The sequence below is a fragment of the Bos javanicus genome, chromosome 9 (assembly GCF_032452875.1).
Source record: "Bos javanicus breed banteng chromosome 9, ARS-OSU_banteng_1.0, whole genome shotgun sequence".
Lineage (NCBI taxonomy): Eukaryota > Metazoa > Chordata > Mammalia > Artiodactyla > Bovidae > Bos > Bos javanicus.
Genome location: NC_083876.1, coordinates 38788909 through 38803581, shown reverse-complemented (window position 1 = coordinate 38803581; position 14673 = coordinate 38788909). Strand labels below are relative to the sequence as shown.

At 43.7% G+C, this 14673-nt stretch overlaps 1 protein-coding gene across 6 annotated transcripts in view; it reads right to left on the bottom strand.

Annotated features, from left to right (window-relative positions):
* Positions 1 to 14673, bottom strand: part of FYN (FYN proto-oncogene, Src family tyrosine kinase) — a 212451-nt gene that overhangs the window by 27148 nt on the left and 170630 nt on the right. For 4 of the 6 annotated variants that reach the window (XM_061428667.1, XM_061428668.1, XM_061428669.1 and 1 more), the window contains 6 exons: positions 13596 to 13699; positions 12445 to 12594; positions 9681 to 9845; positions 6260 to 6439; positions 4014 to 4090; positions 3776 to 3929 (listed from right to left, as the gene is read on the bottom strand). In XM_061428667.1, the coding sequence (XP_061284651.1) occupies positions 3776 to 3929; positions 4014 to 4090; positions 6260 to 6439; positions 9681 to 9845; positions 12445 to 12594; positions 13596 to 13699 (830 nt within the window). Of the gene's footprint in view, positions 1 to 3775; positions 3930 to 4013; positions 4091 to 6259; positions 6440 to 9148; positions 9305 to 9680; positions 9846 to 12444; positions 12595 to 13595; positions 13700 to 14673 lie in introns of all 6 variants that reach the window. The other 2 variants (XM_061428671.1, XM_061428672.1) reach the window with 2 other exon arrangements.

Sequence of the window (14673 nt, the reverse complement as noted above, 5' to 3'; positions counted from 1 at the left end):
GATCCCTCTCTCCCTTTCCCGGATGGTGGCTGAGCCTTTCCACGTGTCTGTGGCCAATCTGGAATTCGTTTATTCCCCAAGAACTTAGTCTTGTCCAGGACAGAATAACAAGAGTCCTTTTTGTTTACCAGTTGCTACATGCCAGGTACTGTGCTAAACAATTCACGTGTGCTGTTTCACTTAATCTTTGCAAAAACGAAAGCACCAAACAGGGAAAGTATGTTTCCACTTTACAGATAAGCAAGCAAAGGTGTGGAAAAGTTAGGTAATGTGCCCAAGGCCCCAGAGCTGGTGGGTGATAGGGGCGGGTTTCAGATCTCATCTGACTCCATGCTGGCAGCTTGCTCCAGTTCAGTCTTTGGCTTCTTTGGCTCAGGAGCTCCTATCAAAGCCCCTTCACTTTGAAGGGCACTCAAATAATGACGGTTGCCATTACTTGGAGATGCAGATTGGACAGAAGAAGACCTAACTGCTGTCACTGGGGGACATGCAGAGGTAAGAAAATGAGCAATACCAAATGATTGCTAGTTGCCTCCAGAATGCTACTGGCAGAGGACCACCCTCCGCAGCTCTGGGCCTGGTCTTGACCTTCTCCCTGATATGGGCTGCTGCTTACAATCCAGTAGGGCAGGCAGGGGAGGACAAAGGAACTCAGGAGCGGCTGTTTAACTCAGGTCCCAAATCCAGTTCTGCAGGTGCCTGGGGAAATGCCAGCTCATCCACCACATAGGAGGAGGGAGAGACATTTCAGCAAGCCCTTAGATGGGAACCTCACCACTGTGTTGAGAAACAACAGTCACCCACAGTCTGAAAATACCTGTGATCGGCACACACTTCTCAACACTGCCCACACTTCCATAAACAAGATGCGGCCTGGCTGAGGCTGTGGGGAACATAAAACCGGACTTGTAAATATTTTCAGGCACACGGAGCAGCTGTCTGGAAGAACTGACTAATTCCCCGCAGAAACTTCAGCATGAAGCATGCATGCCATCTGCAGAGCACGCCAGTGGATACACACTGGGCCCTTCCTGCCTCGTAAAGCGGCCTGGGCACAGGGCAGACCCCTAGAGGTGCTCTGTAAACAGCTGGGCTGATCTGGAGCTGGCAGATGAAGGTCTTCCAACTCCCCTCACATGCACTTTAGAAGGTGCCTCTTAAAAGCGCTTCTATAAAATAAAGGGGAAAAGGAGCTTATGACCAATCCTTTCAATTTTTTATTTTTCTCTTCTTTCAATCACTGTCCTGATGAGAGGCAGTCAGCATAGCATAAGAGGGTGGATTTGACAGGACCAGCTATGCCTGAATCCAAATCCTGCCTCTGCCCTTTGACTGGCTGTGTGACTTTGTCACTCAGCCTCTCTGAGCCTGTATCTATCTTTCCCACTCCACTCCTCACATTTGCCCGCTTGGATCTGGCACTGGGTAGGTTTCCTATAAACACCCCTGCTCCTTCTTTGTCCTCTGTTGCAACGTTTCTTTTATTCTCCTGGCAAATCCCAGGGGCCCAGTCTTTGCTTTTTTCTCCCCAGTTTAATTCTCTAGTCTATAGGGTTGCAAAGAGTCAGACATGACTGAAGCGACTTAGCACACAGAAGATACTTGTAAAAGGGGAGAGAGAAGAAAAAAGAATTGGAAGAGAGAAGGGTGGAATATTCTGTTTGGAAATTAAGGGCGTGAAGCTGACCCTCTGAAGGGCATCACGACAACATCTGGGAAGGTGATGGAGGTGGAGAGGACACCACCAGAAAAGACAATCGGGAGGAAGGCAGGACGGGAGGGCTGGGGTTGAGGTCAGCCACACAGCCCTGTTCCACAGCAGCAGCACACTTTGAGGGGACTGCAGCGAGGGCTCCTGACGTGCCTTCCCCCAGACGCTAATCACCCAGGGCCACAGCCTAGGCATCTCACCCCGTGAACTAAACACCCAGCCCTGTCAACAGCACCCCTGCCAGCATGCTTGGGCTTCAGGCTCTGCAACGTTCTCATTTATTGATGACTCAAGGGTGCTAACGACAAATTCCAGACAGTCCAGAGCCTGGGGGGATGGGAGAAACAAATCCTGAACTGCTTCCTCCAGCCCCAAAACACTCACACACGGAAGGATGCTGATATGACTCACCCCTTCCTAAACCAAAGATTCATGTCTCTCAACCTTCACCCGCTCGCCTCTCCTTCTGGGTCTGTGAGCTGGGATCTGACAGGTTTGCCTCAGGGTAAACTCTCTCATTTAGGGCCAGGTCTCAGACCCGGGGGCACTTCAGACCCGCTCAGCTCACCTTGACTCAAAATCGTGCCCACAGTCCTCTCTGGACTGCAGTGCCAATCAAAGCTGCCCACGTGCCTTTGATTAGTGATACGGCATACCATCTGGCCCTGCAGTGTGTGTGTGTGTGTGTGTGTGCATGCGCGCGTGTGCATATGCACATGTGCACGTGTGTGATGAATGGGCATGCTCAATGTGTCGGCCTTTGGCTCCAGGACAAGAACTGCCACATGTTGGGGAAATTCAAATAGCCGAGCTGTCTGACCGACATGTAATTTAGCCTTTGGACAGTATCTGTACGAGGCAGGGTCTTAGTTTAGCATTTTTTTCCCCTCATCACTTGAGACTGCCAAGAAGGATAAAAGGAGGGAAGAACTGGCATGACATGAAAGAATTAGAAAAGAAGGCGAGAAAGAAGAACTGCAGAGCTAACCATTATAACCTCTAGGAGATAACACCGCCCTGTAACCTATTCCAGTCATTGCTCAGCCTTGCTCAGAATGACTGGGCTTTGGTTAAGAATAACAATGAAGCTGACCCCGCTTCCTTCAGACATGTTATGTTCGCCATGAGGAGCCTATGTTCCGTTGCAAACTGCACACTTAATTCCACACATTTACCCTTTGACCACTGTGTAAAGTTCTGGAAGAAAGGAAGTAACCCTGGGAATTCCTTCTCCCCTATCTAGTACTCTAGAAGAACCTGAAAAGTTGTCCCCCTGGAGTGGCTGTTGGTTTGAGATGTATTTTATCTGGAGGCTGATTTCTATGAATCTTTTGAAAGGGTGGAATGGAGGGGGATGATTCAAGGAAGTGGAGCTTTTCGAGTGACTCTTGTTCTCTCCTGTTGGCCCTCTAGATCCCCTCTCTACCTCTCTTCTCCCTTCTCGGGGCCCATCTGGACTGTCAGTGGCTCCTCTGACTGCTGGCTCTAGTTGGGCTTGCCAGGAGACCGGTAGGAGGGCTAAAGAGTGAGCCTGGGCGTGACTTCCCCAGAGGCCTGTCTCAGCCAGCGGTGGTCTCCACGCACAGCTGCTCGTTCTTAGTTCTGGTACTGTTACAAGCTCTGGGAGGCCGCATCACGCCCTGCTGGTTTTCTTAAACCCTGCCTGCGCTGTCGCAAATAACTCCTTTATTAAATTCTCCAATGAGAGTGCCTTCTGTTTTGGCTGAGACTCTGATGGAATGATGAGCGGCTTCCTGACTGCTCTCCTGGCCTTCCACACCCTCTCCTCGAAAGGCAGAGGGTCCCGAGCCTGGATGCAGGCACGAGGGTGGCACAAGCCAGGAGGACATCAGTGGACACTCGCGCATGAAAAAAGCAACATCTTATCCACCAACTGAACCCACTACAGTCTCCCATCTGCAGTGCGGTCAGATTCCTGCCAGATCAAGAAGGAAAAACCCAGCTGGAGAATGACATTCCGAATATCTTCTGGAAGAAGGGAGGGAAGGAGGAGGAAGGGCTATGCAGGATGGGATCGCGAGCCTTCCTCATTCAAGTGCCCACCTTGTCTTGCTGTGTACTCATTGTCCTCGATCAACCTGGCCAATCCGAAGTCGGCGATCTTGCAAATTAGTCCATTCCCCACGAGAATGTTTGCTGACCGCAGGTCTCTGTGGATGTAATTCATGCGCTCGATGTACGCCATTCCCGCGGCAACCTGCGTAGACCGAGGAAGTGCGCGTTACACGTGGCTCCACGTGTTCACTCACTGGTAAATCTAAGGCATGAATCGAGGGCCTACCTGTGCTGCCATGTCCACGAGGTTTGGTAATTTCAGAGCCCTTCCTTCCCCATCTTTCAAGAAATCGAGTAAACTTCCTATGAACAAAACACAAAGTCATTTTGATTTCCTCTGAAAGGTCAAAATTCCCAATGAAGGGCTGTATTTGGTTTTCTTATTAGAAGGAATGAGGTAATCAGATGAAATGAGGCTATCAGTGAAAAAAAGGTTCACACATAAAAACTGGGCAGAAAAAAAAACAACTATGCACTGGAGGCTGCAGTTTTACTTTTTAAAAGTAAACAGTGGTGACTCCAATTCTAAGGGCAACAAAAATGGGATGAAGCTAGAAGAAATGGGACTTCATGTCATAAGAAGCAGCCTTAGATGAGATTAAAGGCTGCACCACTTCACTCTCATTCCCGAATTCCCGATCAGTCCTGCTCAAGAGTGATGTGGAGAAACAGCGCCTAGCTGAGTGGTTCCCAGTACATGGTCCCGGACCAGCAAGAACGGCAACCCCTGGGGAACCAGTTGGAAACACAAACTCTCCGAACCCACCCCACATCTCCAGAATCGAGTTTTGGCCCAGAAACTTATATTTTGAGAAGCCCATTAGATCAGTGGTTCCCAGTCTTTTTGGCACCAGGGACAAGCTTCTTTAAAGACAATGTTTCCATGGACTTGGGGGTGGTGGATGCTTTAGGGATGATTCAAGCACATCCCATTTATTGTGTACTTTATTTCTATTATTATCATGTCAGTTCCACCTCAGATCATCAGGCATTAGCTCTCAAAGGTTGGGGACCCCTGTATTAGGTGATTCCAACATATAGTAAAGTGTACAATCAGTGGCTCAGCTTATTGACAGATTTTTAAATCAAGAAAAGGGTATCTGAGGAATACAGGGTTGGGGTAGGTGGCTCCCCACATTAGATCATGGCCAATCAGGCCTTGAAAGATACCTGAAACCAAAGGCTGCAGCTTCAGAGCCAGTGTGATGACTCCGCCTAAGGAGCTCAGAATGAACACTGGGGCTGAAGCAATCATGGGCAGAGGCTGGAGGTTCATGTGATCACTGGTATTTTTTTTCATGCTTTAATCACAAAGTTATTTACCAAATAACCAAATACAAAGGACAAACAATCTGCCAGGGAATAATTCCAAATATATTTTAATAGAAAGTACGTGGAAAGGGAAAAATTGTACTGGTGTCATCTGATGTACAATGCGTTGCCTTTTAAGGCTGTTTCTTGTTTGGTTCATCTATTTTTCCAAAACAAAGTGATCTGTGGTCTTATCCCCAACAATATTGCTTTGATTAGAAAGACAAAGAGAGAGAGAAAAAGAATGAGAATATAATGTGCTCTTTAAAAGCATGTCTTTCTACATCAGATGTTTAAGAAGAGAGCTGAAGAAAAAAAAAAGATGTTGAAAAGATGGAGGCTAAACTTAACCCAGAGCTCAGTGCCTGATGTTAATTGTTCAGCCTTGCAAAAACATTTAATTTTTAAAAAATTTGTAAGAAAGTAATTTATTATTAAGATGGTTAAGCTATGCCACAAAACCTTTCATAACACAATTTCTTACTTTTATGTTTCTGTACACAAAAAGGCATTTTCAAACAAAATTTTACTGCAAAACAAGTTTTGAACCGATGTGATTAAAAAAAACTCACCCTTGATAAGGGTTTCCAACATGGTCAAGGTTGTGGTGTCTTGAGTAGGGGACTCAAGACAGACAAAGGTGGTGGGAATGAGGCAGGAGAGATGAATACCTGAAAACTATATAGCCTCATATCTTTGTTTGAAAAAAATTTAATTTTTAACATAAGCTGTGGCATTCCAAATAACAGCAAACTTTTATAGCCCTCTGTATCAATGGCAACCCACTCCAGTATTCTTGCCTGGAGAAGCCCATGGACAGAGGAGCCTGGTGGGCTACAATCCATGGGGTTGCAAAGAGTCAGACACGACTACACATGCATGCACTAATCACTCCGATACTAAAAATGAATTATTCAATTATGAAGAGGAGCTGGAAATCCTGACATGTGCAAAAGCATGCAAAGGAATCTGGGGGTCAAACTCAAGGTCACTGTCTGTTCGTACAACCTTTTTGCCAGTGAGCACATAGTTTGTGCTCCCTGACAAAGAATGCTTGACTCATGGAGGAAGGAGGGAAAAAGCAGGCAGGCAGCTCCATTCCCCTCCCTGAGACAAGCCTGCAGGTCCCTGTGAGGGGGAGCCCGAGAGGCCCAGGCCAACCTTTATTCATATACTCGGTGACGATGTAGATGGGCTCCTCGGACACCACGGCATATAGCTGGACCAGTTTGTCGTGCTTCAACTTCTTCATGATCTGCGCCTCCTCAAGGAATGATTCAGGGGACATTGTGCCTGGTTTAAGAGTCTTTATGGCTACTTTTGTGTTTCCATTCCAGGTACCTGCAGACACCCCACAATATTAAGTCAAACCAAGGATCCTCTTTGGATGGGAAAAAAACTTTTTTAATGAATAGCTATTTGTATAAAGTTAGATTTTACATTTAAAGAAAACTTAATAGAGTTTTGCTGTTGTTGTTGTTGAACAAAGACAATCAAATCCAAGGACTCTGTCAAGTATTTTCAACAGGAAAAAATGTGTTTACTTACAGGCTATATCATGGTTTACAATTCTTTAAAAATTTTTCGTATTTTGATATATATCACTTTCCCTTTCTGGTTCAGCCACGTGATCACAAATTTGTATCAAAAGCTCTGGATACTTCATTTTTTTCCCTTCTAGTAGTTTTTGAGATATGATTGACATATGGCACTGTATCAGTTTAAGTTGTAAAGCATAATGATTTAATTTACATATATCATGGAGTGACTATTACAGTTAAGTCTAGTGAAATCCATCATCTTAGATAGATACAAAATTAAATACAAATAAATTTTTTTCTTGTGATGAGAACTCTCGGGATTTATCCCCTAAACAATTTTCATAGATAATATACAGGATGTTAATTATATTTACTTATCATGTAGTACATTAGATCACTAGTACTTTCTGGATACTTCTTTATAAGGATGAGTGTCTAGGGGTTAGAACAGGACTGGCCTTCAATGGCCATCCAATAGCCATCCCTTAGGAGGATAAACATGGAACAAATGACATTAAGTCCTATTTTCTGGGGTGTGCCATTTTAAAATATATAACATCACACTAAGGAAGTTTGGAAATTACCTCTAGACTTTCAGTTGTCAGCCAGGGATGAGCTACTTGACTGAGTCCTTGAGAAGTTGAGCTAAATGTGCTGAGAAGTATTGGCAAGAAGCTCTTGGTTCACTTGCCAATACTTCAACCAGGAAAAGAAAATTCCTCAAGTTTACTGATGGTCAGCCACAAGAACAATGATTTCTACTAGACTGGAAAAATTAAACAGCAGCTAAGAGGGAAAAGAAATATTTACAACTTCACATATGTAAAATAATCTAGGAGTTTCAGAGGCGGGCCTGGTTTATGATCCTCATCATTTACCTCATCTGTAAAATACAGAAATGGAACTGGATTATCTTTCCAGTCTCTTTTAGCACCAGAATTTAAAAAAACCCCACTAAATCCTATGTGTATCCATTATTAGTCCTATGACTTTGAATTAAAACTATAAGGTAAACTGAAAAATCTACTAAATTAGATTATATCATTTTCTATTTGGAAAAGAAGGCTGGTTTAAATTAACTTTATACTTAATATAATTAATCCTAGAACTAAAAAATTCCATAAATTGCAACAAGTCTTGTTACCCTTGTTATAAAACATGGTTCATATAATCACAACATGCAACCTATAAAAATGTAAATTATCAAAGGATAAGTGGCTTCAAAAAGAGTTCATTGAAATCTTATAGAAAACTGACCATTAAACATAAATGGGAAATCTGACAATTAGTAAGTGGTCATGTGAGTGTTTTAGCACCCCTGAAATTTTAACAGTGAGATCATCCTCTCTAATATCACCTGGTTACCTAGATAACCTTCCATCCTGATCCTGAACTACCTCAACATGGTGTTTCACATTCAGGGGAAAACATAACAGCATGTGTAATGATTTAAAATTGGTAACTATAATGTTTGAAAATAAATTTTTGTACAGAGTTTAATTTTTCCTGATTTCATGAATGACTGTATTGAAATCCTTAGGACTCACAAATCTAATTATAAATTGGGTGGATAAGGGAGTGTAAGGCCATATAAATACAACATGAGAGTTAGATTCCAGATAGAGACAGATACAATAAGTTGACTCGGAAAGCGATTATATTAATAATGATAATACTTTCTATAATGGCATATGCATACATTCATCCATGTGTATAACTGAGGGTGTGTGTGTGTCTCTCTCTCTACCTCTCTCTATATGTAGTACTTACTAGTTGTCAAGTTCCATTCTAAGTGCTTTAACTGCATTAAATCTTTTAATGTAGATCACACCTAAGTACCTATACCCACACAAATCAACAGGTACCAACTTATGCTTTTGCTTTTAAATAATGTTGCTTTTAATTGAATCTAAGAAAGTAAGAAGCAGGATTCCATAAGCAGCAACATGACCTTATTGACAGATGTTTCAGGGTGTTTTAAAGCAGTGGGGAAGGCCAGAGAAGTTGGCCTGATCAAAGACAACCAAATTAAGAGAGAAGAACAAGTGTCCACTGAGTACCTGCCATTTGCCATGGAGATATACTATGCCATATCACCCTCAACGTAATCCTATGAAGTAGGTATTATTTCAGTTTTACAGATGAGGTAACTGAGGTTCAAAGAGATGAAATAAGCCCCATGCCCATGGTTAATCAGCTGGAAAAGATTCAAATCCAGGCTACTGAGGAAAAAAGCCCATGGTCTTTTCCTACATTAGCCCATCTGTAGAATCTTACCTTCCCACGTCTTAGGAAGAGGAAACATCACTCTTACTGTACTGGTTTTCTGTTCTGTGTGCCTTAATTAACCACATGAAGCAGAATGGAAGGGAATAACCTGAATGGCCTGTGCCCATCTAGCCATCCAGGTCAAGCATCTTGGTCCCACCAGCTGTGTGTTTGTTTGTTCAAAATCGCCTTGTAGCTGGCTTTGAGATGCAGCCAAAACAAAATGTGCCCTCTGCCTTACCAAGCCACACTTCAGCGAAACACCCCTGACCCAGCTTCTTCTCCAGACACAGGGAACCACGTGCAACTTCCCAAGCATCTTTAGACAATCCAGAAGTTTGTGGGGTACAACTCGATGCAATCACAGTTAAGTTAAAACACAAACCATCAGCTTTCTCTACAGGAAAGGGAATTAATAAAGAAAACAGTCCTTATAATCCATAATCATGCATGCGCTAGAAAAGATGGGAGGTGACGGGCCCTTTAGGGCAACACTGTTCATTCTACCAATATTTGCAGTTGGAAATGAAGGCCTTTGGTGCAGGCTAGAATATACCTTGTACCATTTCCTGGTTTATGAATTGAGGCTCATATAACAGTATCATTTGAGCCATCTGCCAATCTTAACCAGAATTCTGAAATCAAAATCCAAATTACTCATAATTCATATTCTCTTCCTGGCCAAAAAGTCTTTATTTTCACCTTCCATCTTTGATGTTTGGGACTTCCCCAAACGAGAAAGCTAGTAATAGAGTAATTGAGTCTCGGCATACCCATCCATACTTCCCCAAACTGCCCATTTCCCAGTCTCTTGATCAACTGCAGGGATTCTCGAGGGATTTCCCAGACATCTTTGGTTTTGACAGACAGATCGGTAAGCCGTGGCATCCCTTTGTGACAGGGAACTACTAGGCGGCAGCAGAGGCCTGCGGCTCTCTCTGATGGAGCGAGGACAGCGGCGGGAGAGGAAGAGAAGAGCAAACACGTGAACAACAACACTCACGGGGCACAAACCCAGCCAGCGCACAGTGTTACGCAAAACAGTGCTATGCCAGCAGAGAACTACAGACGTGTCGGAAGATTAGACACCACACACTGAAATGTGCTCGCTGGAGGCAGAACAGAAGACGTTTTGGATTTCGACGACTGCGTACACCCAGGTCTACTATAGGCTATACATAGATACAGATTCAGGCTGCTTTGGTGTCTGTGCTTACGAAATAAGGAAAATGTTTTCAGCCCAGTGTGCTAATAACATGTCTTCATGTTGCACAAACTCTGCAAATAACCTCTATTGATTTCAAAAAGCACCTTTGGACCACAGAATGTCAGCACGACTGTCTTTTGCTGCCGTCTCATATCAAGGGCGTGGGGACTCCCTTTGCTATGAATATACTTAAAATTGTAGCTTCAGTACAGGCTTCTCGTACAGAACGTTAGACTGTTATAAACTAGTAAGGCTGGAGATTACACCTGGCGAGGGAAAAAAGAGGTCCTATTTCTCTAGTGATTTCTCTGACAATTTGAACTGACTCTATTCTACCAGTCAGCTACTCTTGCTTCTTTGAAATCTTCCATTAAAAAAAATCTTTATAACAGTCTCCGATGTATAATTTAGGAGTCTGGCTTGAAAGGAGAAAGAATGGGAACTAAAATTTGCAGAAACTCAAGGATGTGAGAGAACTCTATTTCCTATGAAAAAGAGGAAGGAAAAAAGTCGTTATCACTTATAGATTATTTGGAGGATTTTTCCCTTTTCTTCTCTCTCTCTTTAAAGAAAAAGTCTTAGACTGTAGCAGTGGTAAGGGGAAATTGTCTAAATGCCAAGCTAAACACCAGTCAGGTGAGAAAGTTGACGATGGACAGGGACTCAAGGCAGTGACAAAAGCTGCAGAGAGCCTGGCCTGAGATGGGACAGAGCCCCGCTGGCCACACCCCACGGGAGGCCCCTCTACTCCAGGGACACAGAATGTAAAGCTGTCGCCTTTGCTCCAGGAACCAGCTGCAGGTTCCTTGTTATTCCTTTCTTTTTGACAGAATCAGGTTCTCAGACATTTAGGCAGGAAATTATTTATGTGTCAATATTTCAAAGGCATTTTATTGTGTGAGGGAGAGAAAGAGGCAAGGGGAGAAGCCAATATAAAAACAAATCTGTCTCGAGATGCATTTTTTTTTTTTTTGAGATTAAAAAGTGTCTATTGCTCCTCACATCCCTTCTTTCCTTCCAGCTTTATGATGTTATTAAGGTGCCCTTTCCAACACAATATTTTCAAATGATCCAAGCCCTGGGGATCCAGCTGATGTCTGGCTGTAATGAAATATATTTAGGCATTTGAGAGATCCTTACAACATGCGGGCATTTTGAGCACATCATTTAATCTCAGGGAGATATTTTGCTTCATTTCTCCTAAGTATTTCATTAGAAACCACACCAACCAAAGTGACCCCCTCCCCTAATCAACAAGCTTGCCAAGTGTTGTTAATGCTTTTTCATTTGCTCTTTAGTGCCCAGGATCAATAGACAGATATTTCTTAGTGCCATTTTAAAAAAACTGCCTTTTTTGGTGCTAAAAAATTATACACACATATTTTTAAATGAATGAGCATAGAGCAATAGTGGAAGTCAAGCCATGTAGTATTTTGAAGTCTTGTCATTATCCTAAAGAATAACAGAAAATGTACATATGGGTCACATAAAAACAACTGGGATATAGACCTCTATCTGGACATGCATATGTCCATCCATTGGTGTGTATATATTGACATAGTGGGGTTGACTTGCTAATCTAGGAAAGAAAGCAATCATTTTAACAACTACATGTACAATCACTCTCTTTAATAAAATGTACAAATCACACACCTAAACACCTAATAATTATATGTTTCTAGGAACAACAGACTGATGGTGATGTCTGGGTGTTAGGACAGAGATTGGTCTACTGTTTGAAAGTTTAATTTAATACAATAGCTGTAACAGCTCTAGGAGCTGTGGGTCATATACATCTCAGTCTAGTTAGTAAACGGAAGCATTGGTGGGGAAGTGGAACGTGAGAAATGGATGGCGAAAGTCATCTCGTGTATGTGTGTGCAGCCCTTCCTGCTGAGAGGGAAGTGGTGGTAGGAACACACCACCCGCTCTAGGAGGCCCCATGGATGGAGTTCCCCCAGAGACCACACCTTCTTCCTTTCACAGCTTCCAAACCATATATACTGTAGGGGAGCAGGAAGAGATAACTTCCAAGGATTTAAAGGCGAAGACGAAAAAGCAAACAGCTTTTAGAATTTAACCTATTGCTTTCTAGCTGGGGAACGAGAATGGTCTGTGTTTTGACAAACATATGGAACTAACGATAACTGTGAAGGTAAAAATAGTAACAGAACCTGTTCGGCCAAGCCTCATCTTGAGAGCCTAGCAAAGAAGACCGTTTTCCTAGTGCCTTTGCAATATTTGCTGTACCACTTTCCCTTTTCCCACTCTTTTCTCACTCCCTCCCTCCAGCATCCAAATGGTTAGTAGCCAGTTAGAATTCACTTTACCTGAGTAATGTTGTACAAGCTGCTGAAGGGTTTCAAATTGGGCCCGGGTGGTAATATAGTATCCACCGTTGTCAAGTTTGCGAATTTTATAATGTTTGACATGGTCTCCTTTCATATCATCCCAGTCTCGGATAGAAAGTGAATAGGCACCTGGGAAATGTGCAAAGCATTAGCAGCTCCCATCATTTGGAATACCAATTTCTTTTTGGGGGACTCATTTACTTGAGTATTCTGATTGATAATTATCAAGAGGAGACACACACACCATACACACACATCCATTCAGCAACATAGGAAGAAAATAATTTTTTCCTGCCAATGTCAGAAGATATTAGTAATAAAATGATTCTACCGTTGGGAATGAAAGCTCCCTGGATTTTTTTTTCCTACGATAAGTCTATTCAGTGTACTTGTCCTGGAGAACTCGGCGTAGACCCAACTCCCCCAGGGCAAGATGAGGCAAGCACAGATGCTCACGGCCGAGATTGCTGTCCTAGTCTGGGTTATTCACGGAGCATCACCAAGTCGGGGGTGGCGTGCACTGAAAGAAATCTAAGGGCTGTTTCTCTAGAACTGAGCTTCCGATTCTTGCTTCACAACACTTATCACAGGAGCCAATAACCAGTAGTCTGTTTGTTCAAGCTAGAAGGCCACTGCTGTTTCCTTGGCCCAGCTCCTCTCATGGGCTCTAATGAGTTGTTAAATAATGAGAAGGCCAGCAAATGGAGGAAGAGAAGTCCTCGGTTGTGGAAAAAAACAAAAGAAATGCAAAAAAACAAAACAAAAAAAAACCCCACAAAAAAAACCCAAGAAAAACAACCTGTGTGATGGGCGCCTGAGGAACTAAGAGTTTCAGAAAATCCTAATTCTAAAGGACTTCTGAACGTTCTGTGATCTTGCGTGCCTGGAGGGGAGAAGCAGCCCAGCCCCTGTTTCGGGAGGAAGGTCTTGGTTTCGAGCCTCTGTAGTCCTTTTGGAACTGTCTGCAGTTCTAGAGCCTGGAGGGGAAACTGAAAATAGGACTCTGCTCACGAGGCAGAGAGGATATGTGCCATTTAAAAATCCTTGTACATTAGAGATAAGCCTTTCATCCCCTCTGACTAATCCACAGATTTGAATGACAAGCCAACGTCTTCAACTCGTTATCTTACCTTTGGTGGTTTCACTCTCACGGATAAGAAAGGTACCCCGTGGGTTTCCAAAGGACAAAAGCTGTCGCTCAGCATCTTTCCGGCCGAGTTTTCCAAAGTACCACCTGTAAGTGAGATCAAGGGAAGGAGACATTGTCTAACGATCATTTGCCAAAGTGGAACAGTGCCCGTGCGTCCTCCTCACGTCCAAGTCCCTCCTTAGCCTCCCCCTGTGCCTCCTCACCTCCAAGTCCCTCCTTGGCCTCCCACTGTGTATTTTTCCTAGCTTCCTCTAGTTCCCTTTCAATCTATTCCTGATTCCGTCCCTAATCCACCCCTTTCACGCCTGAAAAACAATCAGATTTGAATCGCAGGTTATTTTTCTTCCTTCCAGAGATGATGGGAAACCGGTGGGTTTGTGTTGCAAGTATCACTTGCATGAACAAAAAGGAAAAATCCCAGACCTTGTTTTGAAATGGCAACTGCAGGACACCCTGCCCATGAGCTTCTACAAGATCCTGGATTTTTGAGCATTATTACAACCCTTGGCAAATAACAAAACACAGTCTTAGTGTACATAAAGATCATTAATCAAGCATTTAAAAAAAGCCCATTGGAATGGATAAGCAGTATTTTCAGTAGCTTCCTACCTATAGGAACTCTGAAAGAAAGAGGTCAAGACTATCCCTAACTTGAGATGACTGCTGTCCCTGGATGCTTGTGACTCTTGTCTTCCTGCTCAGCAGTGGGAAGGGCCTGTAAGAGGCATGTGCTGAGTGGTGGTGCTGCGACCTGCCACATGTGACCTCTGGCACAGTGGCAGGGCCACTTACTGTTCACAGTCAACCAGCACAGCCTTAAAAACGTCTCGGTGTCACAGACGTGTTCCTAGTCTCCCTGTAATATCACTCCCATGCCACTTTAGGAAGCATCGCATCAAGTCGCCTCCTGGCCTTCCTTCTTCATCTTTCACCTCCCGCGTACTCTCCAGCCGTAAGCCCAGCCTGACAATTGGGTAATGTTTCCGCGCTAGGTGCTGGGTGAGCAGCAGGTGCTTCTAGAGCCCCAGGGAGAACTTGGTGGCACTCCATTGGAATCT